The sequence below is a fragment of the Castanea sativa genome, chromosome 1 (genome assembly GCF_040712315.1).
Source record: "Castanea sativa cultivar Marrone di Chiusa Pesio chromosome 1, ASM4071231v1".
Classification (NCBI taxonomy): Eukaryota; Viridiplantae; Streptophyta; class Magnoliopsida; order Fagales; family Fagaceae; genus Castanea; species Castanea sativa.
Window position 1 is genome coordinate 64,176,544 of NC_134013.1, and position 21,177 is coordinate 64,197,720.

Sequence of the window (21,177 nt, forward strand, 5' to 3'; positions counted from 1 at the left end):
ACTCGTGATAATAGGGTTTGATAAATAAATTTTTTTTTAAAAAAAAGCTGAGTTTAGGCTATTTTATGGGCTTGGAATTAAGCTTGATATGGGCTAAATAAACTCTTATCTTACTAAGCCTTAATTAATCAAGAGTTGGGACCACATGTCAAAACCAAATGGACTTGATAATATATTTGTATTTAATTGATCTTGAGCTCAAAAGTTTGATATTAAGCTTGATACTGAGCTTGATTTTGGCTCAACTAATGAATCAATCCAAGCCAACCCAAACCTAAGCTTTTGGAATTTTTGACGAGCTCAAACTCAAATATAGTTTGTAGGCTTGGTTTGAGCTGAAGCCAAGTTTGAACATAAAATACTCAACAAAGCTTAGCTCTTTTACAACTCTAATGGCTTGCTTAGATGAAGGGGGGAAGAGAGGAGAGTAGAGTAAATGACAGGAAATGGTTTAATGAACCTTACTTTGATATTTTTTAATAGAGGAGGGGGAGGGGTTTAAAGTGATTTGAAGGGGAATCTTACACCTCAATTTTAATTTCCCCAAATTAGAGAGATTTGGCGGAGGACTAGAGTGGAAGGGATTAAAAAAAAAATTAAAATGTCAATTTATATGAAATCCTCCTCCCTTCTCCTCTCCTTAATTTTAAAATATCCAAACAAAGGGGAGAAAGAGAAATATATACTTTTACTTCCCCTTAATTAATCCTTAAAACATCCAAAGAAGGTGAAGGGGCAACCAGCATTTTCCTCCTCACTCATTTACTCTCAATTCCTTCTCCTCCTCTCTCCTTCAAACTTCCAAATATAGTGTACATGTGATAATGTGATTGAGACAAAATAATTTCATTTGGTATTCTAATAATCTCCATTACTAGCATCACATCAACAACACTTTAATCTTTCATGTCAAACTTTTGGTCAACGTCCTTTTGGTAGATTTAATAATGTCATTATTACAACCGATATTAAGCATATCACTACATAGTACATAGAGATATAAAATTAAATAGCCATTTATGACATCCTTGAAATACACACACTTATTTCATTCATTAATTTTAAACCCATTTGACATTATCATATTGTCAAATTTTTCGTACTATTATTTTGCAAATTGTTTCCATACAAAGATGTACACTTTTTTTCTTGTCTAGGAATAATAAACCCCTCTTATTCTTCTACATAAATTTACTCATTCAAATTCACCATGCAGGAATATAGTCTTATGATACATTTGATGTATATTGGCTTTGCAACGCTGCAATATCTATTAACATACAAATGGATCCATTTGTTGCTCTTATAATTGGATATAATATATAATATCAAAGCAATCCATTCCTTCCTTTTGTTTGTAACCCTTTCCAATTAGCCTCGCTTTTTACTTGTTAACTCATAAGTTTTCAATGTCCTCTTAAATATCCATTTATATCTCAAGTTTTCAGTTAGGTAAACTGTATAAGATCCACTAATTCTCATATCTGATTTTGTAAAATGAATTCAATTTCACTATTAACAACCTATATCTAAAAAGGTTTCCAGGTGTAGACATCGTTTCCTTGAAGTTTTGAGGTTCATCGAATACTAAAATTTTCTTCAGTGTTGTGGCAAACTTAGTCTCAATGGAATGAAATCTAGGTTGAACACTTATCTTCTCTTTATTCCCTACCCCATGCCAAGTTGTGAATAATAATGATGATGATGACCACGACAATGAAAATGACAACAATAATAATGACATAAATTAGGCTAAAATAGAATTTCTATCTTGTATTCACAAAATAAATAAATGTGTGTGTGTGTGTGTAATGATGACATTAATGATGTTATCTACTACTAAAAATAATTTATTAGATAAGATGGTGGATGCACCGGGGATTGAGATCCGGTGCAATAACTAGGGCTATTACACCATGCAATGCCCTTTCAATAGTTCAAATCAAAAGTTAAAAAGTTAGCTTTTAATATCTACCATTGGATCTAGAAAAGTTAAAAATTTTTAAAAAGTAGAAATGTTGTGTGAGGGATTGAATATTGTAAGCATGCAAGTCAAGGACCCTAGGCCAAGATGGAAAATGAAACAAATTTCTCTTGGCTTGGTTTTGGTGCTCCCTTTCTTTTCTATCATTCTTAGGGTACAATGATATATTTGGCTTTAAATCCATATGAGGATTATGTGACAAAACTTTTTTAAGTATTATTCTGATTAGACAATGTTGTCAATTTGTTAACAGGTGATTTTGTTTAAATTTTTATACGTATGAATAAACTTTCAATCAATGTTAGAGAGTCTACTTCTATTTAAATGTCAATGATGAATGATATGTTAAAATTTAAACCACTCATTTCATAGTGGAATGATAAGATTTCAATAACTTTACCTTAAATAAACTTAAGAACTCTAAAAGGTGTCTTTCTTCTTGTTGATACGCTACTATGAGTGCAGTATGCCAGATCGCAATATGACAAACCCAACGACAATCTACGCATTTCCTACTACATACTGTTGTTGCCACATGGATGTAAATTATTTGTATAAAATTGAGTGGGTAGGAAAATGTATTAATGTTGTTTTTAATGGGTTAACAAAGCGAAGGATTGTATATGTACAAAAGGTTATTTGTGCTCAAACCTCTGGTGTTAGAGGTCCAACGGAAGGAGCTATGTTTGGACCAGGGGTTGGGGGTAATGGCCCCCTGACCCAACAAGAAAAGAACTAGCACTCTTTTGTATTATGCATAAATTTGAATCTATGCCCATGAAGAATTAAATTAGGCCCCCAATATACCCTTTAAACCACAAAGAGCCCATATAACAATACAAAAGAACCCAAATAACAACACAAATAAGTCCAAATAATATAAAATCAGCCCAAATCCTTGATTTTTTTTTTTTTTAAAGAAAAATTCCAGATTTGTATCTCAGTCTCACCGTAATTCCCAACAAAATTAAAGGAAAAAAAAAAACCCAAATATCTGTCAGAGTGTTTCAGTTGAATAGAGACAAAAAGTTAATAAGCAGCCACACCACCACCATTATAGAAGGGCGTGTTTGAGTAAATCATTGCCACATGCCACCAGATTTGTTGGAGGAAGTTAAAGTGGAAGTGGAACTTGAACCTGAGGTGAAAGATAATTTAAAAGTAGGTTGGGATTTTTTTTTTTGGGTTATGTTTTGAAGGTTATTCAAATTTTGATTTGGGTCGGATTATGATTTTGGGTTATCTTTTAGTGTGCGTGGTGGTGGTCTTGTTTGAACGTTTAAACTTCAAAGTTTGTTCTTTTCTTATGGGGGTTGCGGCAAAAAAAAAAAAACTGGGTATGTTTTTCTTCGGTAATTTTTCAAAGAAAACTGTCTTTGATAAATAGGTTGACAGCTTTATAATTATATCAAAGAGACAACAAAGCATTATAAGGCATAAATAATTAATCTTAGCAACAATCTTACTAACAAATTAGTATTTTAGTTTAAAGTCTGTTTGAAATTCACTTATTTTATTAAAACTAAAAAAAATTTGTTGAAAGAATTATAAATAAAGATAAAAGTTAATTGAAATAGTATAGTGTGACTTATGAGTAGTATCAAAAAATGCAGTAGAGTCTATGAATAATAGCAAAAATAAGTTGAATAGTAAAATACACTGTTTTTTTAATTTGAAGCCAAATGCACACTTAGCATCTTTTTGTTTGATTATTTGTGATTTGTCCTTACATGTTCAATTTGATTGATAGTTGCATTGTAATGTATTAAAAAAAAACTGTTATTTTGTATCTTTTTATGTGTTGATAGCTTGTTAATATTAAGGGTATGTTTAGATACTGCTTATTTTGCTGAAAACTGAAAATTTATTGCTGAAAACATTGTAGCAAAATAATTTTTAAAATAAAAATACTATAGCAAACTTTTTTTTACCGGAAAAATGTAGAATGGGTACATTTAAATGAACAAAAGCCAAAGGCCTTGTAACTAAATTGACACATCCCAATGTACAAAGTGATTGAAGGTCTAGGAGAAAGGATTCAAGTTGCGGGGTTAGTAGCATGTTATAATTATCTCTAAAAAAAAATAAACAAAAGGTGTGGACTAGCTGTATGACTGAGGACACTGTAGCAAATTTTAACAATGTGTTTTTCACAAGTTGCGGCTCCGTGAACGATACTATTGGGGCCACTAAAAAATGCATACGCAGATGCACATATATTCATCGCAATCCAAACGGTCACTAAGATGGAGTTTGGATAGGCGTTTCTGCGTCCGCGTTTTGTTTTGTTTTGTTTTGTTTTTTTTTTTTTTTCATCCAGCCGCAAGTGTTGACCCAATTTTCTGTAAACAGTGCATTCGTGCACTGTTCACGGACCCACAAATTTCACTTTTCAGCAAATTTTTCATTAAAAATGGGTCCCGCGGTACTATTCACACATTTTAAAATTATTTTGCTACAGTGTTTTCAGTTTTCAGTTTTCAGTTTTCAGCAATAAGTTCTATCCAAACGGACCCTAAATGTATACCAATTTGAATTTTCATGAACCCCACCCCACCCCACGATAGTCTGGCTCCGTCCAAGTCCAGCGTCCACTTAGGGCAGGTGGTAACCTCTCAATATATATCTTAATGCTATATATGCTAGAATTTATCTTCAAACTTGAATTGCAACAATCTAAATTGAGGAATCATCATCATCATCATCAGATATGATGGGTGAGTTTCTTGTTTGTTTTACTGTATATTGACCCAGCAAGAAATCATAACCTAGAAGAAGAGTTGACAGAAACAATCTTCCTCAAATCCTTTCTCAATAATTTTCCAGTTGCACTCTTGGGTAAGGAATTGACAAACGTTACGCGTCTTATTTTCTTGTATGGTGAAACCTACAATCAAGGGGAAAATAAGGTGTTCATTTTGACAAACAAAATATTGATTATTTTATCAATTCAAAATTTATGTTATAAAGATTACTATAGCTCAGAGAACTAGAAGGCACCTGTTTTGCGACAAAATCTATTATCTCTGCTTCTCCAATGGAGCTTTGAGGCTGTCTTACCACAAAAGCTATTGGCACCTGACCAGCTTCTTCATCAGGGTATCTGCCAATTTATTGTATGAATTTTTAATAATAAAAAAAGATGCACAATTTTGACAATCGTCAATAAGAACTTATAGCTAATGCCACATTACAGTTCTACAAACAAGCAAAATATAGCACTCATATATGGCATGCTGTAACATTAAAGATCGAAAAATGCTACTATATATATCACTCCAAAGGTAGGGAGCATCCATAAACCATGAGTAAGTTGTTTTAACTTACGGTATAACAGCAGCATCAACTATCTCCGGGTGGGACTGAAGCAAATGTTCTAGCTCTGCAGGGGCTACCTGCGGAAAGTATATTCCAATGCATGAGCTCCTGATTGTGTTCTTTAAAGGCATAACATATGCTTGTTATAAAAAGAAAAATAAGAATGCAGAGGATGAGTGACATTATATATACCTGATATCCCTTGTATTTGATCAATTCTTTAAGCCTATCTACAACAAATAGGAAACCTTCCTCATCAATATAACAGAGATCACCAGTTCTCAACCAACCGTCTGCTACTAAAGTTGCAGAAGTTGCTTCTGGATCACCAATATAACCTGCAGTAATCACAAATTAAACTCGCATATATGGCACGTGTAAATTTACAATAGTTACAAAAAATGCTGATCAAAAAAGCTATGCTAGATCAAATCTCATGTTGGGATGTATATGATATCCTCTAATAATCATTGCCTCATCGAGCTATCTGAGGCAAACTAGGAATTATATACAAGAAGCTGAGAATGCATTGTATTTGTTTTCATTTCAAAAGTAAATATGTTTGAAATTACTTGCATCTTTTGTAGTGTAAATTATTGGAAGGTAATTCCCTTTTAATCATGAACACTAATCCTAAAAAGACATGATAATTATGAGTAATGCGGCCAACTTTGATTAGTGAATGGTGATTATGCAGTACAAAGTGTCAAGGTCACAAAATTTTTTATTTATAATTTTTTTTTTCTTTACCTTTCATAATTGTGGGTCCTCTAATCCAGAGCTCCCCTTGCTTGCACGGAGGCAAAGCATGCCCTGTGTCCGGGTCTACAATTTTGGCTTCAAAACCTCCCGAAAGTCTCCCTGTTGATCCCCAATGAACACTCTCCTCTTGACCCACTGTTCGCCACGCTGACCCCGTTGATTCAGTTAGCCCATAACCCTGCATCCATCTTTTATTTATTTGTTTTTGAAATCTCCTATCTATTTTTCCATTAAAAGTGATTAAAATACGGCAAAAACTTACTTTACACAGTCACATTCAGTGGCCGCGCCACATACAGGTCAGGGTGGTCCTGGTGGTCCCAAGACCACCCTGACCTGAAATTATATATATATATAAAATAATAATAATAAATTATTTATCTACCCATAAAAAAATTAGAAACACCCTCAAAAAAAATTAGGAACATTTTCAAAAAAATTTTATGCCAATAAAATTAAATTTTGATGGATTATTTATTACATTTTGGCTGGTATCAGTTTTTAGAAGACAAAAAGAAAAATTCTTAAACTGACAAACTCGTCAGTAAAGCATGTCATTACCTACGTCGAACGCCTAAAAACAAATCCAGCTATCACAAAGGTCTCCTCTTATTCTTCTTCTTCCTTTTCTTCTTCTCTACTTCGTCTCAGACGCTTTGTTAGTCTGCCTCTTCTTTATTTTTTTACTCTAGTTTTTGCTTTGTCAAGTTTTTTCTTTAGTTTGCCCTTTTATTTTTTTAGTTTGCTGACCCCACCCACGTGACAAAACTTTGGAAATAACAAAACTCAAAAAGCTAACAAAAGAGTTTGATTTCAAACTTATTTATTAAGTCTTGCCTCTTCCCAATATGATATACATATATATATACTCTTATTGTACTATTTTTGGTTGTTGATTTTCATTATTTAATTATATATTTATGTTTTAATATTCTAAAACAGTAATTGTTATGTAATAACTAAATGATTTGAGTGTCAAAAAAGAAAAACTAAATGATTTGTTTTATTTGAAGTTTACTTATTTGGATCAATAATTTTATGTTGTATAAGAAAATATAAATATATATTATTTTTAATTTTGTTTAGAAACCCTGAAACACCCTGAAATGGTACGTCAAAATAGATCGGTACCGAAATATTCTGTTACACTAAACAAACCGAAATAGGATCCAAAATGGTATTCATAACATTGCTTTCAAGCAAAAAGAAAACGCTAAAAAAAATTGAACTAAAATCTATAAAAAAAATAAGAAAAAATTGTAACAGAGAATCTGAAGAAAAAAAAATTTTAATAGAGTAAGCCCACCCAAAAACACCTTGAAAAACATTCCTGAAACCGCCACTAGTCACATTGTAATTGATAATTGAAAATGGGATTTCAAGTCACGTTTTTTAACTCATATTTAATTTGTTTGTGTGGGAATTAACATTTTCTTGAAGATAAATCATTTTTCAAAAATATATTTTCTAAAAAATTATAACATTTTCCTATATATGGTAACAAACTTAAAAAATTATCTTTTAACTTCTCTTATTTAGCACCATCGCATACCCTTGGTGCGATGGTCACTCCACAAGTATAAATGTTTGTAGGGTGTGGGGTGTGGGGGCAAGGGTCGGATTCAAGTCTCCAAGATGGAGACTCACATATATATACACTTAGATTAGACTAAAATAAAATTCTATCTTGTATAAAAAATAATAATAAAAAAATCTCTTATTTAGCTTCTCGTGAGGTAGTTAGAGTTGTTTTCTTTATTTAGTTTAACGTGAGATAGAGCTGTTTTCTTAAAATTCTTGAAAATACAATCTTATCTCACATCTTTAAAAAAATTTCTATATATTGACCATTTTTTTCTGATATTACCAAACATAGCAAAATCTATAAATAAAAAAATACTAATAAAAATTATCTTCATATAAGATTTTATTTTAAATAAAATACTAAAATATTTTCAAGTGTTTGATGTGACATGTAAATTTTTTATATCGCGTTTCACGCGGTATCCAACGTCTGCGTTTTCTTTTCTTTCTTTTTTTTGGAAAAGCACGTTTCAGTAGATCCGTATACTATTCATGGGACCCACAAACCTATTTTTTCAGCAATTTTTTCATTAAAAATTAAAGGATCCCACAACACCATTTACACATTTAAAAATTACTTTACTGCCATATTTTTAGTTTTCAACCAAATATCCAAACGCAACTATGATTGATTGTGTGGTTAAAAAATTTTACATGTCAGGTCAACTAAACAAGTTACTAGACCACCAAAACTGCCATCTTTGATGACCTGGCCGTCGGCACCCGCCATGAAAGCAAAGGGGTCAATTGCGGAAACAACCACTCATGCGACTTGAACGTGGACACTAGTAACGTAGACACAAGATGAGATAAGAGAAGAGTCACGGTGTATTTTTGTAAAATATCTTACCCAGTCTTTTAAAGATAAAAATATTTTATAAATTTTTACAAATAAATTTATAGTCAATTGGAAAACATTTTGAAAAATATTTTAAACATACGGTGTAAAGCAATCACTGCACTTAAAAGAAAGCTACAATTAAAAACGACCTGTCGTTCCAAAGTAGAATCTGTAATATTGAAAATTTTAGCCCAAAAAAAAAACCTGACTTTGACTTTGACTTTGGAGGCAAACTCACATACCTGTAAAAAGACAACTCTTGGAAACTTCGCCATGAAAGCGGAAACGACATCCTTCGCAATTGGAGCAGCACCGCACGCAACCCCTTCCAACGAGCTCAAATCGTAGCCGTCCGTTACATTAGTCTTGGCCATTGCCACCGCCACCGGTGGGGCCACCACCACGTGGGTCACCCTAAACTCTTCCACCGCCCTCATCATCTTCCTCAAATCGAACCTCTCCATTATCACCACCCCCTCGTTCAAAGCCACCGACTTCAAGCTGTAGAAAAACCCGAACACGTGAAAGTACGGCACCGTATAGAGCAACACCGCAGGCGACTTCCTCTCCGTCCGGTGCGCGTAGGTACCGGACACAGTCGCCATCAGGTTCCGGTGAGTCAGCATCACCCCTTTGACTCTCCCGGTGGTCCCCGACGAGTACAATATCGCCGCCAAATCGGACTGACTCACTTCGACGCGGTCGATCGTTTGTACCGGACTCGTCATCATTGAGTCGAACTCGGGCGAGTCGAGGACAATGGTTTTGAAACGGAGAGAAATGTTTGAAAGTTTGTGAGCGCTTGATGACGTGGCAAATGCGATCACTGGGTTGCATAGTTGGATTAGGCTTGAAATCTCTGACTCGGTGCTGAGTGGGTTAGCCGGAGAGATGATTATCCCAAGAGAGAGCAGCGAGAAGTAGAGGATCGGAACCTGGACGAGGTTTTGAGAGAGAACGAAAGCGGTGTCGCCTTTGGAGAGTCCGATGACGGAGTGAAGATAGGAGGCTAGAGTTCGGGTTTTGCTAGTGAACTCGGAGTATAAAACGCGCTGACCCGTGGAGGAGTTGATGAGAGCGAGTGAGTCAGGCCATGGCGAGTTAGCTCGGAGCGAGAAAGCGTAATCAGAAGCTGATATAGGAATGTGTTGTGGTGGAAGATCGATTGGGGGTCTGAGGCTGTGGAAAGTGTTTGTTTCTGAGTTGAAACCGCTGTTTGGATCCATCTGATATTTTAAATTGGCTGAGCCTGTGAAAAGAACGAAGTTTGTGGCGGTGAAGACTGAAGAGTAGAACTTAAAACTAGGAGTTGTAGTAGTGGACGTTGTTAACTGAGATCCAAGATGGGGCTGTCGAAATTCGAAACGTTTTTCATTTGGGAATTTGTAGGAGATGTACGTGGAAAAGTGTTTGGTGATAATAAAATGATAGTAGATGAATTACGTCACTGATTATGTCACCTTATATGTGTAAAAGTCGTGTGAATGTATCATCGTGAATATATCATTTTCTTGGCGTGGGTAGGGATGGCAATTTTTTCCCGCCCCGCTTGACCCGCCCGTTCCCGCTTCGCCCTGTGCGGGTTTTTTTCATCCCGCAAAAGTGATGGGGCGGGGATGGGGTGAGATTTTAGACCCGCACCACGGGGCAGGGCGGGGCGGGGCGGGGCGGGGATGGGTTTACACTTTTTAGACCCACCCCGCCCTGCCCCACCCCATCCCCGCCTCACCCCGCGTTAATAAGGATTAAGTTGTATTTTTTTTTATACTCTAAAATCCTACTATTTAAACAAAAACATCATTAGCTTATTTTATTCTACCTAATGTGGTTCTACCTCTCTTTTCTCTCAAGCAAAGTTGGAAATAAGGTATCAATTTTAACTCTCTTTTTTTGTCTTTTCATTCATGATTCCTATGTCTGTCTCAACTTACTTTTCATCATTAACATAATATGAGATTTTTGTGTCATACTATGAGATTTTTGTTGTGACATTGTCTTGTTAAACATTTAGATAATATTATTTAGTTTTTACTAAAAATTAGTTTGATTTGATACGATAAATTTATTTATAATTTCAAATATATTTTTAATATTGAAACATGTCATTTTATTTGAAAAAATGGTAATAGTTATAGGGAAAATTAACAAGAAATAAAGTTTTACGGTGTAGGGCGAGGCTTCGTGGGTCTTCGCGGGGCCTTAAGGGGCGGGGATGGGGCAAGAAATTTTCCCCGTCATGCGGGGCGGGGCAGGAATGGGGCAAGAAAAATCTATACGGGGCGGAGATGAAGATCTCATCCTTCGGCCACGCCACGCCCCGCCCCGCCCCATTGCCATCCCTAGGCGTGGGTGTATTGATTATTGCTTTAATTATGTTTATCCACACAAATCTTGTGGTTAGAATCTTGACTAAATAACTACCAGGTCAAATCTTGATAATCCCTTCATTAAAACCGTAGTGAGCTGTAAGTTTTTTTTTTTTTTTTCTTTGGTGGGGCTGGTATCCAGTGGACACGTATTCGCAATTTAACGTGTCCACTCTTAAACATGTGTCTATATCTTATCGTTTTTTTTTTCAATTTACCTATTTTAGCATAAGATCCTAGTACAAGCCGCATGAGAAGAATACTTTGGGAGCAGCTCCAAAGTATATGAAAACAGGCATCCCTTTTCAGAACTTTTGGTCAACTATGAAGATGAAACAGACGAGGATGAAAGAGATCCTACTTGGCTCTCACAGATGTTTGAATACGGTTTCATTAGACTTATCAAGCTAACAAGTCATGACCAAATTAGCCAACTACCCCAGATCATCCAAAATACTGTCAAGCAAGTCAACAACCCTATTGTTTCTATCAAATGTTGGAGTACATTACCAAGATGGGACAAGAAAAACTGGATGGAAGTTCATCCCTTAAAGCATCTTGTCCTCATTAATGGTTTTACTTACCAAGACCCATGGTATGAAGGGTACACATATGTTTCATACAGATACCCTGATGCCCTAGCAGAACGCTGGAGGAACTACTTCAACATATATATATAACCAAAACTTTTGAAACTCTCACAATTTTTCACGTCAGCACAATATTTAAATAAAATTATCATTTTATTTAAATAATTTTTTTTAGTTCAAACTTAACAAGGAGTGAAACTTTATTTCTCTAACAAATCCAATTTAAACTCAAACTCATCATTATAATTTTTTTAAAACAAAATTATTTTTGTTTAATCAAAACTTAACAAGGAGTAAAACTCTATCTCTCTAACAAGTCCAACTTAAACTCAAATTCAAGCATTGATAATCTATATAAAATAAAAATTATGACAGGACTCTAAAAAAAAAAAGACTCACGTTGAAAATAAGACTCAAAAAAATAAAAAAGACCAATGTTAGATCAAGAAAAAGAGAGAAAAAGAGAGAGCTCCCCCTCCTCAAAATCTTAACAATTACTACCTCAAAACCTAAACCTTAAACTTAACTTAACTTTAAGATTAGAGAGAGAGAGAGAGAGAGAGAGAGACTCACGTAACAAAACAAAAAAAAACAGTTAGGATTAAGAAAAAAAAAGGACTCCTGTTAGGAGTCTCTTTTCCCTCCTCAAAACCTTAACAATTACCACCTCAAAACCCTAAACTTAACTTCACTTTAGGATTTTTTAAAAAAAAAAACTAACGTAAATAAATAAATAAATAAAACACAAGCAATCTGATTCAACTTTCTTCTTTAATTAATGAATTTTATGTCGAATTTTTTTATATTGTTATTATTAATAAAATTTCAATTCAACATATGTGGATAATTGTTTATATTGTTATTAATGAATTTTATCTTTTATGTTGAATTTTTTATTTGCTTTCATATGTGCCTGAGATTTTCTTTCTATCTTATTCTTTTATTATGTTTAGAAATGATTTTCTTTTAAGTATTTGAGTTAATCTCTATATTTATTTTGACATTGTTTTCATGGGTTTGGTTTTTGAGTTGAAATTTCTACTAATTATTTTTTTATATTGTACATGGCTGATAAAGCAACTCAATTTTTTTGAAGAAAAACCAAAGCTGCAACCTATGTTTTCCAGCCTAGGGAACGATAAATTTTTATTTGGTATGTTATATATAAATTTGTTGAATTTGGTTTGGTTTTAAAGTAGAATTTGGGGATTCTATAAATTTTGTAGTTTAAAGCTTTAGAGTTTTTTGGTATTTGCATCTAAGTAGATTGATCTTAATTTTTCATCTTAAATGTTTTTTATTTAGGTTCATGTGATTTTTTGTTTTGTTATTAAAAGCTATGATTTTTGGTTGATTAATTATTTGTTTGGATTAATTTCAATTAATTATTTGTTTGTATTTAACATAAAAGATAATGGAATTAGGTAATATCATGTTTGGATTTAACATGATATTGTTCCATGTTTTGAATTGTCTATATTGTTTGTGAGGATACTTCCCCAATTAATCGGAATTATCCGCTTTGGGGAGCCAGTCCCTCACGGTTTATTTCTCAAGCGACGAGGGAGCGTACGGATCTTCACCCTCTGGGGGCTTTACACCGCAGTCCCACATCGGCAAGAGTTCCCTCCCACTCATGGTTTATAAGCTTCTGGAGCAACCATGAGTGTACCACTACAACACCACATCGGCAAGAGTTCCCTCCCACTCATGGTTTATAAGCTTCTGGAGCAACCATGAGTGTACCACTACAACACATGTGTAAAGCCCCTAGAGGGTGAAGATCCGTACGCTCCCTCGTCGCTTGAGAAATAAACCGTGAGGGACTGGCTCCCCAAAGCGGATAATTCTAATTAATTGGGGAAGTATCCTCACATTGTTATTACTACGAGAAAGTCTATATTGTTTTGAAACTTGATGTGTCTTCCTCATATCATGATTTTTGTTTATATATTTGCAGTTTATATTAGTTTTCAGTGTGTGTATATATAACTATTGTGAGTTTTGCTTTATTAATTTAAGAATTGTAAATTACTTTGTAAGTTTCGATAACTATGCACTTGCAACTCAATAACGTTCAATGTTAGACAACACTTTTAAACTATAGAAAAGTATAGAAGTTAAATATATATATATATTTTTAAATACTAACTCGAAAAATGTCTATTTACTCATTGTTGAATTTTTTTTTTTCAAAGTCAATAATTTTTCCATGCATCACATGGGTTAGTGACTAGTATTATCTATTTACATCATATTTTATTAAAATATTATTTTTTAATTGTCTCTCTTTCTTCACACAAGACAACCATTATCTGCTCTCTTCATTAACCATTGGAATACATAAAGGATGAATAAAATAAATAAATGTAAAATGAATAATATCAATGTAAATTTACATTATTATTGAAACAAACTTGTAAATTTATACAATTACACATTGACTGATGTAGGTCATTTTTAAGTAAAACTATGTAAATTTTACACATTTTTCTATTATGGACTCACTAATATGGGTGCTCTTAGAATTGTTATATCACTCCTAGTATTCAGGCTATGTTTGGTTCAACAGAAAATATTTTCAAGAAAAGAAATTGTTTTCAAGTGTTTGGTTGCATTTTTTAAAAATACTCTGGAAATTATTTTTCAGTGTTTGGTTGCATTCCTAAAAATGCTATAGAAAACATATTTTATACAACTTTCTCACATTTTCTCATCTCCCAAGCACATGTATAATAAATAAATAAAAATGAGAAAATATTAGATTAAAAAGTCATGATCAAAGGATCCGTGATGGCGATAGCTGCCACTAGCCATTGGCAGCAGTGGTTGGCCACCAAAGACCAAAGATGTTAGTAGAAAGTGGTGACTGAGTGGCAGATAGTAAGGGGTAGCGATGGGGGTGGAGTTTCGGTTGATAAGTTTTGAATAAGGTAGAAAATAGTTTTACAGAAAATGAAAGTGTAAACTACTCTCGACCATAATTTCCTTTATTTTATGGTCATTTTAATAACATTTTCAATTAACTAACATTTTCTGTCATCTCAAATATCTGTAAATGTGGAAAATGTTTTTCGAAAATCAATTTCCACTTAACCAAACACATAGTTAGACAAGGGATACGACAATGCTAGTATCAAGTAAGATCAAAATTGTCTCTTTAACCAACTAACTAATTGTACAACAACCTGTAACTAATTAACACACCATGGGTTTGTCAGTTTGTCTCGCTCTTTGTTCCTGATTTATTTATAATTTCACATGCTTTCGATCTTCACTCATGTCCATCTTAATTGGGTTGAGCTGGGCTTGTTGCACACGGTTTGGGTTCATTACAAACTAACAACTTAAGAAATTGAATTTGACCCAAACCTTAAGTCTATAAAATGTAATTAACCCAAAACTAAAAGAGGGAAATATAACCTCCAAACTCTAGTTTTGGACATTTTTTGCATTGCAAATTATCGGCAGGAGTGGGACTAGACCTCACAAACTGCTCTAATGGGTGAGGGAGAAGAATTCTATCTTCACAAAGGTTTGTGCTTAAACCACTGGTGCGAGAGGTCCACTAATTATAGTAGGGGAAGATGGTGACCTAGCAATATCTCATCGCAATGGTAGACTTTACCTTGAAACTTTAATTAATTCCAGCAAACTAATAAATATATAATTATCATCATCACCATCAGACATGATTGGAGAGCTTCTTATGTTTACTATATATTGCCCAACAAAAAATCACAACCTAGAAGAAGAGCTCAAAGTAACAATCTTCCTCAAATCCTTTCTCAATAATTTTCCAGACGCACTCTTGGGTAAGGAATTGACAAATGTTACACGCCTTATTTTCTTGTATGGTGCAACCTGCAGTCAAGAGAAAAGTCCTAATTAACAAACCAAAAACTGATTAATTTATCAATTGGAGTTTTATTTTAGTGATCATGAAGACACCTGTTTTGCAACAAAATCCATTGTTTCAGCTTCATCAAGGTTGCTTTGAGGTTGTCTCACCACAAAAGCGATTGGCACCTGACCAACTTCTTCATCTGGGTATCTACCAATTTATATGAAATTTTAATAATCGAATATGATACACAAGATTAAAAATAGAAATTTATATATGATGCCAAGGATGGAACCAAAATTTCAACTTTAGGGAGACCAAGGTATGAATCAAATTTGAAATTTCCACCATTTCGAAGATAAGAAATAATAATAATAATTCAAAACTATATTAAGTAATATATGAAAATTCTAACTAGCATATTTAGTGTTAATAACTTATTACTATAATATAAACATAAGAAATAGATACAAAATTATTGTTTCTTAATGTTCTTAAACTCAATTATCTACTAAAATAAAAACTCAATGTTGTTTAAATTATAAAATCTCTTGTCGCCGAACAAGAGATTTAGAGTTCAAATTCCATCTACACTAAAAATAAATTGGTGTCTTGACTTTATAATAAAATGTAATTACCAAAAAACCAACTTGTTAAAACTTTATCGTATCTATCCCCCCAAAAATGCAACCAATTAAAAAAAAAAAGAAAAAAAAGAACCCATTGTGTTATTTTCTTTGTTTCTAGCATTTCATGAATTCAAATCCCTTGTACGTTGTGTTCCACTTTGTGCTCCATTACTTACATTTTGTTACGTAAATCTTTTTACTTTACATAAATACACAAAGTATGAAATTGGAAAAAATAAAATTTTAACATGGTATACCATAATTGATGAATTATAAAGTAGAATACAAAAGGTTGAACAAATAATTTGTATTAATACTTCATACAGTATCGTAGCAATATCAATTAATGTTAACCTCTTCGGCACCCAAAAGCTTTTCTTAAAACAAAGCAAGAAGATTGAATCCATTTGAAAACTTTGGGGTGAGTTTTCGGAGGATTTTGTTTCACTTACCTCTAATGACGTCCTTGTGATTGTTGCTAACGACGAAATCAGGTAAACAAACTATTTTTAATAAATAATTAACTATTAAAGAAGTGACTGAAGTCTCTTTAAAAAGTAAATTAAGTGCATTATAAAATTCAATATTAACAAATATTCGGGCTCTTGTAGACCCAAAAAAGTTTAGAGAATATTTCTCTTAACTATAATTGTGATCTTTGAGTTTGCTAATGAGAAAAATGTTATTAACAAAGACTGCCAGAGAGTTTAACTCTAGAGTGGGATTGATACCCCAAAAAAAAAAAACACAATCTATAGATGTATGTTATGAGGGCTTAACCATACTTGTTAGAAACTGTCTTCTTTGTTTGTTTGTGGTTTTTCAAAATCCTAGGAAGTTAAAAAACTTACGGTATAACAGCAGCATCAACTATCTCCGGATGAGATTGAAGCACATGTTCCAGCTCTGCAGGAGCTACCTGCATAATGTATATGTACAAAGCAATTCATGAGCCCTGGTGAGGTTCTTTAAAGACATAACATATAGTATAAAGTAGTGAAAAGAAAAATACCTGGTATCCCTTACATTTGATCAATTCTTTAAGCCTATCTACAACATAAAGGAAACCTCCCTCATCAATATAGCAAAGATCACCCGTTCTCAACCACCCATCAGCTACTAAGGTGGCAGAATTTGCTTCGGGATCACCAACATAACCTGCAATAATTCACAAAACGCTCATGACGCATTTACAGTCATTTTATAAAGGATAAATGCTACGGTTGATCAGAACAGCAATCAACTCTCATTTTAGGTTTTGGTATTCTCCAACCATTGCCACATTGAGCTATCAGCTATGGGAGGCAAACTAGTATAAAAAATATTTATAAATTATTAAACAAGAGATTGCATTAAGTAACATTACATATATATATATATATACACACACACTAGCCTCATCAAACGCGGTTCGCGCATGCAATGAGACTTTTTTTTTTTTAGTGTCATAATTTTCCATTTATCTCAATTTAAGGCGTTTCTCTCTTCTATCCATTTATACCACGCGCATAATGATTTTTATTTTGAACATAAAAAAGAAATTCATTAAAAAAAAAAGGCAGTACAAATAGATGTGAAGAGAAAACAATTCAAACACCAACATAAATAAATCATTAAAAAGAAAAAAATAGAGTATATTAAAAATCACATTTTTTTTAATAATTCAAATATAAAATTTGAGACGTTTCTCTCTTCTATCCAATTAAACCACACACATAGTGATTTTTATTTTGAACATAGAAAAGACATTTATTAAAATGAAAAAAAAATACAGTAGGAACAGATGTGAAGAGAAAACAATTCAAATATCAACATAAATAAATCATTAAAAAGAAAAAAGGGAGTACATTAAAAATCACCTTTTTTAATAATTTAAAAATAAAATTTGAAATGTTTCTCTCTTCTATCCAATTAAACCACACGCATAGTGATTTCTATTTTGAACATAAAAAAAGGACAAGATGAAAAAAAGAAAAGGCTGTACAAACAGATGTGAAGAGAAAAAAATTCAAACACTAGCATAAATAAATAAATAAATCATTAAAAAGAAAAAAGGGGGGGGAGTACATTAAAAATCACCTTTTTTTAATAATTCAAGAGAAAAGAGACTTGAAAAAAAAAACAAAAACCAAAAAAAAGTGGGATAAGAATTTAGAAGAAAGGAAACGGGAAGAGAGAGAGAGAGAGAGAGAGATCTTGATGAAGGGGAAAAAAGTGAAAACATTGGACTTAGTGATCCTATTTATAGCCAAAAAAAAAACCTATGTCTTTATTTTTTATATATAATTTTATCTTGAGAATCTAATTTATAATATAATTTTTATTTTTAGAATCTAATTTATGAGCGGATAAAACAATTGAAAATCAACACGAGAGTAACCCTAATTTTTTAGTCCAAATCTTATGTACCACTTTTTGTATACCACTCTATATTCCACCAATTACTACTTACCATGTTTTCAATTTATATTCCTTATATAATAACTGAAATTTAAAATTGAAAGCAATCATACACATGATCAGTAGTGATTGGTGGAATATAGAGTAATACACAAAAAGTAGTATAGAAGATTTGGACTCCTATTTTTTAGGCAATATTTTGATAGGAGTTAGAGTTGTATTTTTACTAAATTGTATTTTAGTTTTGTCTTTACTTAAATATAAGGGTGTAGAGATATTTTTGAACCCAAAAAATGGGGATTCTAACAAAGAAGCCCCTTAGTAGTATATATATCCTGCAATAGACCCAAAAATACTTTAATTCTCTCACACTGTGGACATTCACGCAACATCAAATGTGAATATGTATATAAAATAAATAATGTCAATGAATGTAAAACAATATTTAGCCTATTCGAAAATTATCAACAATGCATACATCAAAAAAAAAAAATTTATCAACTTCATTACTATAAAGACAGGATAACAAGTATTGTGGGCCTGTGGCATATAGTTGCGAATAGTAATGAGAACAACACGAGGATTCCCTTTTTATTCTATTAATTTATTTAATTTGGTTTTTACCTTTCATAATAGCAGGTCCTTTAATCCAAAGCTCCCCTTGCTTGCCGGGAGGCAAAGCATCACCTGTGTCTGGGTTCACAATTTTAGCTTCAAAACCTGCTGAAAGCTTCCCTGCTGCTCCCCAATGAACACTCTCCTCGGCACCCCATGTTCTGAACACTCCTCCTGTTGATTCAGTAAGCCCATAACCCTGCACCAAGAATTCCCTAATAATTTTTCTTCTCATATTAAAAAAACAAAACACACAATTGTTCAGTTTTTTGCTATTTTTTGATAACTTGAAAGGTAGCAAACTGTTACAGAAACACACTTAATTTCATAATTTTTTGCCACAATTCTAACATGTAAACTATGAATATTTGAAAGTTACGCATAAATCCATAATTTTGTCTTCATTGCTCAATCTCGGCCACAATTATGTAAAATTTTGTGGTACTCAGATATTTTTTTTTTAGGAAATTATGAGATTTAGATAATATTGATGTGTACGTGGGCTGAAAATTGTGTTTTGCCGTTCATGGAATCCAGTACAATATAGTAATATACACATACCTGCAGAAGGGCAACTCTCGGAAACCTTGTCAAGAAAGCGGAGATTACGTCCTTCCCAAGCGGAGCGCCGCCACACACAACCTCTTCCAACGAACTCAGATCACAACCGCCCGTTACATCATCATTCTTAGCCATAGCAGCCAGTAACGGTGGAGCCAGCGCCAAGTGGGTCACCCTAAACTCCTCCATCGCTCTCACCATCTTCCTCAAATCAAACCTCTCCATTACCACCGCGCACTCGCTCAAAGCCACCAACCTCAAAATAAACGAATACCCGTACATGTGAAAGTATGGCACCGTACAGAGGAGCACCGCAGGCGATTTTCTCTCCGTCGTCCGGTTCGCGTAAGCTCCGGCCACATTCCCCATTAGGTTCCGGTGAGTCACCATCACTCCTTTGACTGTTCCGGTGGTCCCCGACGAGTAAAATATCGCCGCCAAATCGGACTGTCTCACTTCGACGTGATCGAGCTTTTGTATCGGAGTACTACTCGTCGTCATTGAGTCGAACTCGGGCGAGTCGAGGAGGATGGTTTTGAAACGGAGAGTGGTAACATTTGAAAGCTTGTGAGCAGAGGATGAAGTGGAAAACGCGATCACTGGGTTGCATAGTTGGATTAAGCGGGAAATCTCAGAGTCGGTGTTGAGTGGATTAGCCGGAGAGATGACTACACCGAGAGAGAGCAGCGAGAAGCAGAGGATCGGAACCTGAACGAGATTTTGAGAGAGAACGAAGGCGGTGTCGCCTTTGGAGAGTCCGATAACTGAATGGAGACAAGAGGCTAGAGTTAGGGTTTTGCGAGTGAACTCGGAGAAGGAGACGCGTTGACCCGTGGAGGAATTGATGAAAGCGAGTGAGTCAAGGTGCTGCCATGGCGATGAGTTGAGTAGTCGAAGTGAGAAAGCGTATTCAGCTGCTGACATAGGAATGTGTTGTGGAGGAAGATGAATTGAGGGTCTGAGGCTGTGGAAAGTCTTTGTTTCTCTGTTGAAACCGCTCTTTGGATCGATGAGATGATGATGCTTCGCTGCTTGGTCCATGTGAAAATTAATCTAGGAGTTCTTGTGTTTAGATATTGATCTTAGTCTTGTAATGAAAATATGGAAATGGAGAGAAGGATATTGTAAAGCATGTGATTGATGATTAATGTCACCTATGTCTCCCATTTGAGAGGCAAACAGATCAGATATAGATGCTTGGCCCATGTAAGCGAGAAATTATTGGTTCCTCATGTGGTCCATTTTTTAAAACTCGGCTCCATATCATCACTTCCCATTAACTTTACTATTGTTAGCAAAACCAAACCAAGGTTAAACTCAGCTCCACTTACCCACAGCCGGAAACCAAAAATCGATTAACCAAAATCAAAATTTCTCTCAAACACATCTACCTCTTTCTTTCTCTCTCCCTCTAGCTCTATTTCCCCAATATCTCTCTAGAGAAGAAATTCCCCCTCTCTTTCTATATGAAATTGAAATTCAAAGAAGTGTTAAGCCATGGAATGCCACTGTTTTGACAAGAACTCCGGCAATGACACGGTCAGTGGAGGCCCAAAGGGAAAACCAACAATTTCCATGGAGGCTGGTTTTGGTATCGGATTTGGTGGGGACGTGAGAATTTTGGGTTGCAACATCTTTGCCGAGAAGCAAAGATAGGACCCAAAGCCCACAAGCTTCGATCGG

General features: G+C 34.1%; 2 protein-coding genes across 5 annotated transcripts; both read right to left on the bottom strand.

The window, feature by feature from the left end:
• Positions 1-4,492: 4,492 nt before the first annotated feature.
• Positions 4,493-9,880, bottom strand: LOC142639014 (4-coumarate--CoA ligase-like 9). Its single transcript, XM_075813107.1, has 6 exons — positions 8,732-9,880; positions 6,053-6,242; positions 5,495-5,640; positions 5,312-5,379; positions 4,985-5,087; positions 4,493-4,871 (listed from the first exon to the last, which is right to left on the bottom strand). Exons 1-6 carry the CDS (start codon positions 9,713-9,715, stop codon positions 4,746-4,748), a joined length of 1,617 nt encoding a protein of 538 aa, XP_075669222.1. The 5' UTR covers positions 9,716-9,880; the 3' UTR covers positions 4,493-4,745.
• Positions 9,881-15,051: 5,171 nt separating this feature from the next.
• Positions 15,052-20,658, bottom strand: LOC142606312 (4-coumarate--CoA ligase-like 9). 4 transcript variants are annotated; one of them, XM_075777684.1, is made up of 6 exons: positions 19,495-20,657; positions 18,943-19,132; positions 16,931-17,076; positions 16,770-16,837; positions 15,397-15,499; positions 15,052-15,309 (listed from the first exon to the last, which is right to left on the bottom strand). In XM_075777684.1, exons 1-6 carry the CDS (start codon positions 20,533-20,535, stop codon positions 15,184-15,186), a joined length of 1,674 nt encoding a protein of 557 aa, XP_075633799.1. In that variant the 5' UTR covers positions 20,536-20,657; the 3' UTR covers positions 15,052-15,183. The 4 variants fall into 4 exon arrangements, 3 of the variants coding, with proteins under 3 accessions (XP_075633799.1, XP_075633809.1, XP_075633804.1); XR_012839125.1 differs by having other exon boundaries at positions 15,275-15,309; positions 16,945-17,076; positions 19,495-20,658; XM_075777694.1 differs by lacking the exon at positions 15,052-15,309 and having other exon boundaries at positions 15,395-15,491; positions 16,945-17,076; positions 19,495-20,658.
• Between the last annotated feature and the right edge of the window lie 519 nt (positions 20,659-21,177).